General features: G+C 29.9%; 1 protein-coding gene across 1 annotated transcript; it reads left to right on the top strand.

Moving 5' to 3' along the window:
- The first annotated feature begins 3035 nt into the window (after positions 1–3035).
- On the top strand, positions 3036–7764 carry LOC132938922 (uncharacterized). The gene is made up of 5 exons (XM_061005907.1): positions 3036–3852; positions 4858–4951; positions 5628–5727; positions 5806–5925; positions 7591–7764. Exons 1-5 carry the CDS (start codon positions 3036–3038, stop codon positions 7762–7764), a joined length of 1305 nt encoding a protein of 434 aa, XP_060861890.1.
- Positions 7765–14443: the final 6679 nt, after the last annotated feature.

The raw sequence follows: 14443 nt of genomic DNA, 5'->3' as shown, positions 1-14443 counted from the left end.
CAATTAAAATTAAAAATGTTTGGGAGGACGAAGTGGCCGAGCGGACTAAAGCGTCGGTTGTGACGCACACCGAAGCTGGTTCAAACCTCGGTTCACGGGCGGCGTTTTTGTTCGGGCAAGTCACGGTGTCCGGAGAGAAGTGCCGCCATCCCCCATCCGGGCAGCATGGCAGATACCCACGGGTGCCCACTAAAAAATCTGCCAAAACTACCCACACGTGTTACACCTACAGTTCCCTCCCCTACAAACAAAAACAAACAGCCATAGTTAGCTATGGCCATAGTTGCCGAGCTTCACGATCAATAAAAAAAAAAAAAAAAATGTTTAATTCAAATCAAGTTTTTATATTACCTATTTGTTTTTTAAATAAAAACATTATAGATCATAATATATGTATTAATAGTACATGGGTATATTATTATATTATATAACTGACAGTAAACTATTAAAATTAAATTAATGTATAATGCGTTTGAAATAAGAATAGGTAATCTGAAAAGTGAAAAGTATTACGTTCGTAAAAATTAAAATTCAAAATAACTTAAAATCACGTTTATTATTAGGCTTCATTGCTTAATATGAACATATTTTAAACCTATAGTTGATTGTTGTAACAAATAAAGTCAATAACTAGATATTATTTTTTTATAGTCACCAGAACATAAAACGAAATAATAATATTATTATTTTAGAATCATGGATGAAGTAAATAACCATGAAATATAATCTGACCTATGCGGCTAAATGCAAGTAGGTACGCACATTACTGTCCTTATATAAAAACATAAAATATATCCTGAACAACATAACATTGTACCGTTTCCTATAGTTATTTATATAGTTGCTTATTACTATCATAATATGTTTTTTACGTCTTAAGATATATTATTCAATAGTTCAATACTCATTAACAATTTATGGTAAAAAGTAAGGCAAATCCAACACGATTTCCCTTGAAAAGATTGTACAACATATTATGGAAAATTGTAACTTAATACAAAACGAACTAAAAATGATAAAAATGACGTACATGGGTCGTGCATCAATTTATAATAATTGTCATGAATTAAAATATGTTACTACACATGCGATACAAATACCTGTCTAGGTGCTGAAGGGTTGCACGGAATTTCCAAGAATCATGTGTAAAAAAGAATATTAAATTGGAAATACGATGCATGTTTAATGGGAAACATGGACAGGTAAGAAAAATTCTAAGCTTTTAAATAGTAAGTATAAAGTTGTGCTAGGGAACAGACGGCCGCCGCGGCGGACGAGCGCATTATAACTCAATATTCAGACCGTTCACACAGTAAGTGAAAAACAACGTACCTATATATGCATATTTCTTTCATTCCCCAAAAGGGTCAGTTGACAGTTATATTGTAGAAAATTCTCTTGTTAAATTCTCTAACCCTTTTACTGTACATTACAGTATAATGTGTTTAGAGGGGTGGCCGGGACGAATGTGTTAAATACTTAAATTTGAATTCAATGATATACAATCGCTGTATACGAAAAACGATTCTGGACGAAGGCAGTCTGCTAGACTATAATAATATTACTTATTAGTAAGAATATTTTATGATATTATTGTTATTAAGCTAATTTATTTTACTAATAGACTAATATTTTAATAATATTAGGTTAACTAAAAAAAATTGAATTTGAAAATGTCATAGTGTGTACCTGATGCGTATACAATATAATAATATGCTTAAAAAAAATTCAAATACCCAAAAATAATATTTTTGAATTAGTACAAAATAACTATTTCGTTAAACTTTTTTCTTTTGTAGGAAACACTATGGGAAATCTTGTAATACTTTTTCAAATATTGTATATAAATAAAAAATTTTCTATGAATTACCAACTCAAAATAATTTGCAAATATTGTCGTGATTTTGACGAGTTTTGACAAGTTCAAACTTCAGGTGCTCATAAAAAAAATTTTCTTTTCATTTTCCCGGCGCTTTTAAAAACTGCTGGAAATATTCTCAAACCACCGTCTAGATTCACTTTCACATCGAACAAGATATTGAAGTTGAAAATCGAAGTACTTTACTAGGTGATGACGGACACAAAATAAAAATAAAAAAACACACATCATTGTAAATCCAATACATTCATCGCTCCACTCAGAATCTAAAAAATCGAGGCATATTTTAACGTAGCACGCTACTCGTTATTTTTCCACTGCAAGGAAAATGTATGAATCATACATTTTTTGGGGGGGAGAGCTCCACTGAATTGTATATAAGTGATGTTTTGAAAAATACCAATTAAAAATAATTTTAAAATAAAGTCAAAATATAATATCATGTTTATTGAATTCATATTATTTAATTTTTGTATAATTTACATCGTTATACATATAAGAGCGGTATATGGACCTGCAGTTAGTATTGAAAACCAATGCTTGTCATTTGATTTTGTTATGTATCCAGACAAATATTCATATACAAATATTATTATTGACTATTTGCGTTTCTAAACAAAGCTGAAAGCGTTACGAACTATTTTGGCCTTGTGAAAATCGGTCAGAAAAAAAAAGTCGCAACCATTTCAAAGACATATAGTATAGGTATAATATATTTAAAAATAACACACACACACACACACATCTTTGTAAAATCAGTACATTCATGTCGCTCTACTCGGAATCTAAAATCTATAAATGTTTAATGATAAACAGAGAAAATAACCATCGTAACAAAATGCATCTGATAAAATCAGGACGATCCACTAAACAATATACTATAATATTATTATCATGTGTGTATCACCACTGATTGTGAGTTCAACAAACCACGAGGACTGTTGCAGTCTAATATTTTTACGAACATGCTTTAGGTAATATAAATGTGTAGGTAAAAATTGCTGATTCAAGCACATTCCTTTTCGATTCAAGACCATCACGCCAATATAATATTATGTACGTGGTGTCTGACCTTCTAATTAATGATTCAAACTGTTTATTATTGTTTGTTGTTGGCATTGCATGGTTCCGAAACGAAAACTTTCAGCGACTACCCATGAACGACGTCCGCGTCCGCGCTGCACAGGCCATGACCACGACGCCCTTACCGGGGCCCATGCCCGTAAACGCCAACGAGTGCGGCGACGACGATACGGCCGTGGACATGACGCTGTTCAAGGTCATCGGTCTGCACCGTATGCTAGACCCCGGGACCACGGGCCGTCGGTTACGGGCCGCGTACAAGTGCTTCGCTTACCTGACCGTGACCGTACAGCTGATGCAGGTGGCAGGGCTGTACGCGTCGGTCAACGACCTGCAGCGGTTGGCGTCCTTGGCCGTGGTGGCGTTCAACGCGCTAATGTGCTTGTTCAAGGGGATCTTGATGGTCACCAACGCCGACCGGATGCGTGCCGTGCTGGACGTCGCCCTGTACCGGTACACGACGTGCGGTCACCGACAGCCGGCCAACATGCGGCTGACCAGCGCCACGGCGTCCACGCTGCTCCGGACGTTCACCGTGATTAGCTACTGCACGCTGGTCGTGTGGATCATCTCGCCGTTGTTCACCGGCGTCGGTTGCGTGCAGATCGAACACAATGACGGCACTTCCGGTGTTTACCGGAAGACCATCGACAACATGTGGCTGCCCGGCATGTCCGAGACCGTGTACAACTGGCCACCCGTGTGGGCCACCATTTACGCAACCGAGATGGTCATGATGACGGTTGACATGGTCATCTGGATTATGTTTGACTGTTACCTGATCACCGTATGCTTCGTACTCAACGCCCAGTTCCGCACGTTGGCGGCCGGGTACGAGACGATCGGCAGCCAAATGTTGACTCTGCGGCGAGGTGTAGACTTCGACAAAAGTAAGTACTATATATTATACTATATGCTTATATTGCAACCGAAAACCATCTATGTTGATGATCACAACATTTTTTTAGAACAAGTATTTTCAGGGCAACAAAAAAAAATTTAAAAACAAACATTGTAATAAAAAATATAATGATAGGATATAGGTACGCATCAATATAAATCAAAAAAAATAAATAAATAATATATAATAATTCGTCGAAATACAATTTGAAGTTACGCAAATTTATTTAAAACAGAAAATAGCAGAAACTATATTCAAAAAAACTGTGAACTTAAATGATAAGATTATAAGTTTAAATATTCCAAGTCTTGTGATTGTGCATGATTATTGTACCAATATGAATGATATCATATCAATATCATATCTTTCTCTAATAATATATTTTATTATCTTTTTTTTGGTATTGAACTTCGGACTATCTCTGGCTCTGTGCTGTTTTTATTTTTATTTCTTTAGAACAGTCTTCTACTTATAATTTCCATTGAAACGTGGGGAGGATTTTTTATTCGACAAAATATTTTGTTAACACTTAACATTAACATTATTTTTGTAATTTTTCGTAAAATGTCTATTGAATAATAATTTTTAAAAAATAAATACATTTGTATGATATATTTGATTAATTAATAATTACTTTTGTTTGAACAATATTAATTTTAAACACCCATAGTCATTGCGGGCTATACTCATATGAGCTATACGGTTTAGTTAAATAATTTCAATTTCAATTTTTTTTAAAGTCTTCTTCAGTCCTTCTAATACTTGTCTAATTTGAGCACTAGCATCCCAGATATTTTAGGGGTACTTATACTTTCCAGTGACATAATTTTGAAAATACCAATAGAAAAACAAATGTGTATGGTTCATTAGCGGTGATCAGTCGGGTGCACATCGTGTATAAGTCAAAGTGTAAAACGTATTAATAAAAATAGACTAAATTATATGTGCTCGGTGTATGGGTCTAATAATTTGTGAATCGGTGTTGATGTTGCAGGTATGGGCGGAAAGAGCGATGACGGCGCTATAGATTATTTAGATTATTACGAAGAATTGATCGTTCACATCAAAGATAATCAAAATATAATAGAGTGATTATAATTTAAATTGCACATTATAGTAATAATATTACTCTCAGACATAATTATTATGTACGAGAGACTGCACTAGCATGACGTTGATTCACAAATCGCCCTTGTAATAAATAAATAAGATCAAAACGTGAAAAAAAAATTCAGTATAATCTAGTACCTATGTTATAACTTACTGTTATAACACTATAGTTATGTCCGGGGCTTGAAACAGTTACTAAATTAATCAGTAAAAAAATTTGTTGGGTACCGGTTACCGTTTTTATACCAATCCTGTTGTTATCGGTAACCAATTACTGGTACTATATTCAAAATTACAGGTTATCGATTAAGCGATAACCGCTTCCAAAAAATGTCGGTTACCGGTAACCGATTGAATACCGGTTTTCTAAAAACAGATGTATTACACGTATGTAGTATGATTTAAGAATATTTTTTTAAGAAGTAATTTATTATTAGACTATTATATGAGCTACGAGTTAATCATTATTTATGTAGCTAAAATAAATTAAACATATTATAGTTCATAAGTAACGGTTGTCACTATTCGGTACCCGGTTAATACTTTATATGTTATTATAACCGGTTTCAAGCCCTGGTTTTGTTCATATCTGTGAATAAAATAAACCTTTGTCTTCGTATTTCGGTAAACGTGTAATATTATTTGTGCCTATAGGAAACACGATGAGTTTTTTGAAATTGTTCGACCTGTGGTCATAACCCAAGTTGTCAGCAGTTCGATTTCAATCGTGGGATTAGTATTTCTCATTGAACTTGTGAGTATTTGTATATTTTTTACGAAACATAATAATATAATAATAAATTGCGAAACCATGATATTTTTTCTGATTTAGTTGTACTTTATGGGTGAGCCATTAACATTTGGACCAGTTTTAAGATTAATCTTTGGTCTTATCTCTATTATTTTCCAGTACTATTTTTATTGCTACAGTTTCAATTCCATTGAAACCGCGGTAAGAAATAAGAATATAATAATAATAATAGTTAATACCATATATTATATACATTTTACATGTGGTGCCTATTTGGCGCTAAATGTATATTGCATACGATTTTCATATTTGCATAAAACAATGTACTGTAATCACATGATTTAATTTTTCTTATATATATCAATAAAATTTTAATTGTTGGGTAAAAAATCTTGAAAATTTAACAAAAGGCTCCTAATATATTGTTACAATGATGTTTAAAAAAAATTAAAAGTCCATAGCCGGCAATTTTTTTTTTTTATAAGCATTTAAAGTTTCAATATTGACGAAAGGCGTAAAAATCACAAAATTGTGCAAACTATTTTGAGTTAGAAAATCATAAAAAATTTTTCTTTTTAAATCCAAGGTCTTAAAATGTAATACAAAATTAGTTATAAGTTTGTCTACCTTTATCAAACTTCTGTAAGAAAGTCAAATTAAATTTGTATGGAAGTTTGAAGTTCAAATTTTTATAACATTGGATATTGACTTGATTTTTCAAGTAGTGATTTTCTTATTTTGTTGTTATTCAAAAACAAATAACTGTAGAACTTGAAAATTATATCATATGTTTATTTTATCAATTCCTATACTTGATAAAATTTTCAAAATATTGTGACTTGTTTTAAGCTGTTTACGGACTTATTCAGTTTCCAATTTTTTTAGTTTTTTTTTCTATAAATATCTATACAATTTAATTTTATTTGTTGGGTCAAAAAGTGTGAAAAATTAAGACAAGACTCCTGATATATTGTATTATTGTTAAATTAGTATTTGAAATATATAAAAAAAACAAAGGCACGATTTTTCTTATAAGCATTTAAAATTAGATTTTTGACAACATTTACCAATTTAAAAATTTAAAAATGATTAGTTTAAAATGTTCAACTTTTATAGCTAAGGATTGAAAATTTAAAACAAGGTTATTCACTGTACCCAAAAGTCTCAAAAATATAAAAATACAGTTTTTTTATAGTTATTTTATGTTCAAATTTTGAAGAAATTACATATTTAATAACCAAGAATAACAATTTTAGTTATTTTGTTGTAATTTTATAAATTTAATTCAATTTAACGGCTACCGTATTAATAATAAGTACCTCCTAATAACAATATAATATAAAATAATAAAATATCCAAACTGACAAACCGTCTCCGCTCAGAATGGTTTTTCATTTTGCACAAGACAATGTACTTACTGTAATCACATGAACCACATATTATAGTCACCATACTAAATTCATAGTGTTAGAAACACCTATCAAATTATATGTAGGCGCATTGTGCACACGCAGAACCAATTTTTCTAACTATTTATAATACATACCAAATGAGTAATTTTATCTAAACCAAAATAAACTTATGTATTATGGTGGTAGATACCACACATTTAATTTTATGTTAATATTAATTTATAAAAAAAAATCAATAATGCAATAATTAATAATAATTATCATAATATACTATGTAATTTACCTTTATTAGTTAAAACAATGTAACATATTATTAAAAACGACTAATTTCTATATTCATTTATTCGCCTCATTGAAATATTACCCACTTAAATGAAAATAAAACGCATCAACAATCTAAGCTAATAATGCGTTAAATTACTATTAAGTATAGCTTGTTAATTTTTACTTTTAGAAAAGTACGTTGAATTTTGGACTGTATAGTAGTAACTGGACTGAGATGGATTTAAAATTTAAAAAAACTTTATTTTTGGCCATGAGCATGAACTCCGCACACATGAAGGTTATGAGATTGTCACCAAAATCTATCATCAATTTGGAAATATTCGCTGCGGTAAGCATATTTTGATTGATTATGATATAAAATTAAAACCAAATATATACATTATTACACAATCTAAAATTCTAATAATAGTCTAACGTTATTATGATGTTAAATAAACGTAATATTGCGAAGTAGACTCACAATACAATAATAAGATACTGTGGCCAAGGACTAAGTTATTAAGATCTCGATTTTCGATATAATATTATGCAGTTTGAGGAGGTTGCCTACTCCAAAACTATAAGCTACACATAATATCGTATACCTAATATAGATATTATTAATATGCACTGTTGGGTAGTAACGTAATGCAAATTACAAATTACTGTGACGCAATTAATTTTTCTGTAACGCATCAGTAATTTCATTTTAATTTCATTTTCATTTTTTTAACGCAATTGTAACAAAATCACTTTTTACACACATACGCGTTATTTTCCACGTTATTCAAATAATACGTTTGAATATTGTATTACGTCATAAACAAGCTGATAGGATATTCCAGAAAAATAAAAAATCAATTATATTTATTTTCGATTCCGATAATAGCTAAGGGGATTCGATACCGTGATTATCTGCAGATAAACATGTTTTTGTCTAACACATGCGCGACGACATGGTATTTAAACGTGTTTTTTGCCAAACATTCCAATTGATTTATCGAAGCGATGAGAATTCTGAAAACAGATTTGAATTTGTCGTCAAGTCTACTTGAAATCGACTTCCCCACATGTTTGATATTGTTCCCCAAATTCCTACAAATGTCATATTAAAAAAAAATATTTTAATTTTTGGAGAAGTTAAAATCAAAAAATCAAAAACGTGGGAAAGTCGATTTCAAGTAGACTTGACGATAAATTCAAATCTGTTTTTAGAATTCTGATCGCTTCATTAGATCAATTTGTATGATTGGCAAAGAACCAGTCTAAAATCTCATGTCACGTGTGTGTTAGACAAAAACAGAAAATCACGGTGTCGAATCCCTTAAAAACATTCAGGGAATAATTAATGTTATCAGTTTATTAGCAGAAAGAAACGAGTTTGGTTTAAAAATAAAATTTAATTAAAATTAATTATGATTTATGACTTATGACTATTATATAGCCATATAGGTGAGATGATTGTACATTAAATGTAATTTTGTACATAATAGGTCTATTGCATCACTACGTATGTGATTGTAAAATGTATACATAATAATTTAATGATAATATGAATTGAATTTGGTTCAAGAAAAATGATAACAGTTATCAATGATAAACGTTATTAATTGTAACACACTTCTTTATTAATGAAAAAGTTAATATTACCCACCACTGTAAATATGTATTAAATAAAAAGTTTGATTGACTAAAATCACTTGTTCTTTGTTTAACATTTTTAGACATTTTTAAAATAGTTTGAACAAAACACGGATCTCTGTAACATCAACTGTTTTTAGTTTTAGTGAACTATAATATATAATATTTATTATATTTAAATTTGTCTCTATTTGTACAGTTGTACCTAATTTATTGAAGCAGCTGCCAGCTATACCCAACCTTTCTTATTTTTTACTTGATCCATCACATACACAATATTTTTGTTATGTTACATGGGCCGCAAAATATTTTGATTTACTGTAAAAATAATTTTTATGTAGTGTGAAGTACCAATTATAACATTGTGTTGGTAGTTTGGAAAATTGTTGACTACAAATGTTAACAATGTTTTCTGTTTGTATTATAATCAAACGTCTTACTTTTGTTTGTAGGTGATGAAAATGTCGTACAGTATGGTGTCCGTAATACTAAATTCAATTAAAAAATGAACAGAAAAACGAATATTATTCAAACGATATTGGTAAAATAGTTACTTTGTATTATAGTTCGTAGGTGTACTATTATAATAATTTAAGCACACTTACTATTAGTACCATATTGTGTGATCAACTGTAGTTTAAGTAAACACTTCTGACATCATATATAAATTAGAAATTATTTATTTATTTATTTTATAACTAAACGAATTGTCAGACATTGAGTTAATAATTTTTTTAACAATATAATATAATATATATAGATAAGTTATGAGGTTGGAGATTAAGTTGGGTAAAGCCAACGTAACATTCTGTAGAGAGATTGATTTTGACCGAAGATGGGTAAGAATGGAAAATAAAGAATTATTTTTCTTGTGAAGTGTAAAGGAAAATGGATAGAGACCGAGACGAATAAATCGGCGGCATCGAGGGTACTATTAAGAATGGAATAGGGAAGAAATAAATCGATGGTACCTACGTACAGTTACATGACGGTACGAGAAGGTAGTGAAGGAATATTTATAATTTAGTCGATGAGTCGATGCAAAAGATAGAAAGCGAGTTTGAACTCGATCATAATGTAGTTGGTCACAAAATAAGACGTTAGGATGTCAGACGTAAATCCACATTCTAGCTAGTCCAGGCGAGTCCAGCAGAATCGACCGAGAAGTAGGAGCGTGAAGACAGATTATTATAGTTTTTTGTTTTAGTATCAATAATTGTTATGTGTAATATATGTGACTTACCTAAACGAGTAAATTTATTCCATAATACCATATATTTTCGTACCTTATTTTATTACCTAATTTGTATGTGTAGGTACCGACTATGATTTGTCAGCGTAATTCAGGTACCTAAGTTTTTAAACTGTCATCGGAAAATAATTATGATGGACAACGATTGAGCTGCAAGTGTTGAACATTTACTATGGATTTTCATTAAGCGGGCGTATTGAATAATTTAATATTAAAAGATGTCATCCTGCACGCGATATGCAACGTCATTGTATATCGAAGAAGTGTAAAAAGGAATATTAAATTGGAAAAAACAGTGAAACATTAATATTATATTATTATGACATACGTATTGACCTGTGGTTGCAAAAGTGTCGTGTGAATGCACCATATGTCGCTTAACACCCTATTCAGTTCACCAACGAAATTATATAGAATTATAATTTTCAAAGTGAATACAATAGTAATGTGATTTTTGAAATACCTTTGTTTCGTGTATCGAATTCTAATGCTGGTGTACTAATAATCTATAACTTATAAGGAACCGACGAAGTGGTGTAGCGCAATAATTAGTTTACACTGCTGTAATATTATAATGGTATGCATATTATGTATCGTGTACATAAGAACTATTATACTTAATGACACTTAATTATTTGTTACTCTCTAGTCAAAGGGTATAATAATATATAATAATATTATAGGTGTCACCGTGCCAGGCTTTGAAAGATGTAATGGGTGCCCCAGGTGTCATAAACTCTAAGTTCCAACACATTCTCCTTTCCCCGAAAACCGCTGTCTAGTATGCGATCTACTTTTAAATCGATTGTCTACTAAAACGAGATTAGTGCATAAACATATATTGTATAAAAATTATATTCATAAATGAATAAAAAACGTAACATACGTCATAATAATATTGAGTTGCAGGATTTCAAAACTTACCTATCATTTTAATTTTACACTTTTTATCATGAGAATGGCGATTTATTATTTTATTTTGTTTTATTTTATTGTTTTATTTATTATTTATTATTTATTATTTTAAATTACTTGCAAATTGAAGAAATATTCTAAAATAATCTAATATACACTGATGTAGATTATGATGCGAACCATTGCTATAATATTGTAATTTTTATGTCTTAATTCATAATTTAAATATCCGAATTGCATCATAACATAAATTTCCTATAAATAGCACGTTATGATATGATTAAAGGATATATAGGTAATTTAGCATTCTATATTTCTATGTTCTGTAAAAAAATATTTTCATAGTTTAACCCACAGATATTCAACCATAATTGAAGCCAATCGTCTTATACGCTATACACTTACCTATATGGTTGGTCAATGTTTATTAATCTATGTTATCAATCTTCTATCTATTATGTACTATAATATTGATAACAGATTGTAAACATTGCTCAACCTTTGGCTTCAAAAGCCCACACACAGTAGAATATAAAGTCGAGCATCTAGTATAGTAGCATATATCTGTGGTTCAATCTGACAACCTTAAATACCTTATCAACAAGTAATGATATAATAGATATCACACGTAAAATTATTATTTTATTGTCATAAATCTGGAAATGTTCACAAGGGTAAAACGTATTTTATATATTTAAGTTGTTATAGGTTTATATAGTAATATTAATATATTTATGTTTATTTTCCATCAGAGCCTTTTATATTGTGAATGTGGCTTAGTTCACAAAATGACACTTGAGAGGCTCCCCATTCAGTGCTAAAATATATTTTATAAATAAGGTACCTAAATGCTTCTGGATCAAAATAACACCGCTCGAATATGTTTGGGAAGTAAATGAAAAATTATGATACTGTTCTGGTGTACAACAATAATATAATGTGGTCAAATAAATACATCAGAATTCTGAATTCATAGTACCTATAAATTTAAGTGCTTATTTGTTAAATTAATAGTAACAATAATAAACCTAATAACAATGGCAAGCTCAACAAATTATTTTGTGAATATTATGATGAATTATAAAAATTTAATTTTTCAAGCGTTTCAATATCAACGCATTAAATTTAATCGCGGAAATTGTAGTAGCGCATACATTGTTTAAATTAGACGAATTAAAAATTAATTTGAGAAAACAATATGCACTATACGGCGCCCATCTTATTTTTCACAATTCTTGCTTATCAAAACATATTGATTATTTTTGGTTAACAAATTATCATAGTTGAATATTTAATAAAATTATAATATTCAATATTTATTAATACAAAACAAATTAGATGTATCAATTTAAAATTTGATGGTAAATTAAAACCTGATACGCAAAACTACTTCAGGTAAGGCACGGATATTATTTTCTGTGTTATAAAGTTCACTACATTTTTTTTCAGTTACTTCTTTAATTAGAAATTGTTACTGTAAAAAAAAAAACAACCAAAATGTTCAGATTCGGCATTTTAAAACACAAACCACATAAAATAAAAATAAAAATGTTCGAGTTTGGTGTTGGTGGCGTCTCTTTACCACCCATTTGTCTAAAATTGCACAAGTCAGCAAGGTAATACAAATTCGAAGTTAAAACTAGACGATGAGCGGAGTGGAGTGGTATGGGGTTACCCCGCGAAATGTTTGTCCACTACTCCGCTCACGTAAACTTTAAATACTTGTAAACTACTCACTCTAAATTCGATTTTTATGTTTCGAAATACTTAGACAAATATTCTGTTTTGGAATATGAAATTAAAACTCTATGTTATCATTCAAAAAAGTAACAAACTCAAAAAACTATAAGGATAACAACTATTTAAAAATATAATTTTTTAATAAAAACGTTGTTCTGTAAACGACTTGAAACTATGTAAAACAATATTTTCAAAAATATTTAAACTTCTTGAAATAATGAGTGTTCAGTGATCCTGAAAAGAATCATCCTGTATATTCATATATTATGTACATAATATAGTTATGCCTTATGCGTTACATATTCACTCAATAAAAGATAACAATTTGCTCGTAGTAACCAGCTAGTACTCTAGTAGTTCAGAGTTTTGCTCGGAGTTTTAATTGGTGTTTAATTGGTGTCTTGATCGGTGTATCCGATATATCCATCTAACCATATTCTTTTTAAACGTATATTATTTCAATGTACAATCATAATATACATTATATAGACTCGTTTTGGATCGAAACAATATCTTGTTCAAATCTATGTTCGTTGTAATGTTTTCTACTGTAGCTTTATAGAAGTAGAAACACCAACTGAACAGTTTATAATATTACCAATATTCGAGGTATTTATAATACTATAAATTTGTAAAAAAAAATACAAATTTATATTTTAATATTTTAGTGTGAATAGTTCATTTGAATTACAGGATTTATTTTTTTCGATCTTTTAATTCATTGGTACCACAATTTGAATAGATAGCTGATAGTACTGATGCAGCTGATGTGCTGTAAAGAAAATAAGTCTGAGAACCACTCAATTGTCTTTTATGAATTCTCGGTCACTTACAATTATACATGGTAATGAAAAAGCAAATGATAGCATCATAAAGGATCACTCAAACAATTAATACAGACAAAATAAATACACAGACATGCGCCGAGATAAAAAAACAAATAAATAATATCAGCGATTTGCTCAATATAACGGAAAAAAGACACCAAAACTAAGTGAAATTAAAACAACGTTCCACAAGTGGCCGACAAAATATAATAGAAAATATGATACCTTATTAAATATAGTTGGCTATACAAAGCTAACACATGACTTCATGACGGCCAAAGGAGAATCTCTTACATGTTCAACCTGTGGAAACACATATAACGCACAATTATTACTATCAACAACATATTACATGTTATGTTAACTGAAGGTCATTAATATAAGTGCAAAGAAAAGTAAACAATATAATATACTCGACCGACTATACAGGGTGTCCCGCGAGGATTTACCCATTTATTTTTTACATACGAGTATATTTTATTTTATTTTAAAGTTAAAAAAATTGTTTTTTTATTTTTTTATTTTTGACAATATTGAAGATAACCATTTTATAATATTTATTTTTCTGAAAATGTTGACCTTTCAACATTTTATTTTCATTGATTTCATGGTTCTTAATAATTTTTTAAGTTTATAGGTAAATTGGCAAGACACCGATTTTTGTCCGG

The sequence above is a fragment of the Metopolophium dirhodum genome, chromosome 2 (genome assembly GCF_019925205.1).
Source record: "Metopolophium dirhodum isolate CAU chromosome 2, ASM1992520v1, whole genome shotgun sequence".
NCBI lineage: Eukaryota > Metazoa > Arthropoda > Insecta > Hemiptera > Aphididae > Metopolophium > Metopolophium dirhodum.
This window is presented reverse-complemented; position numbering and strand designations above follow the sequence as displayed.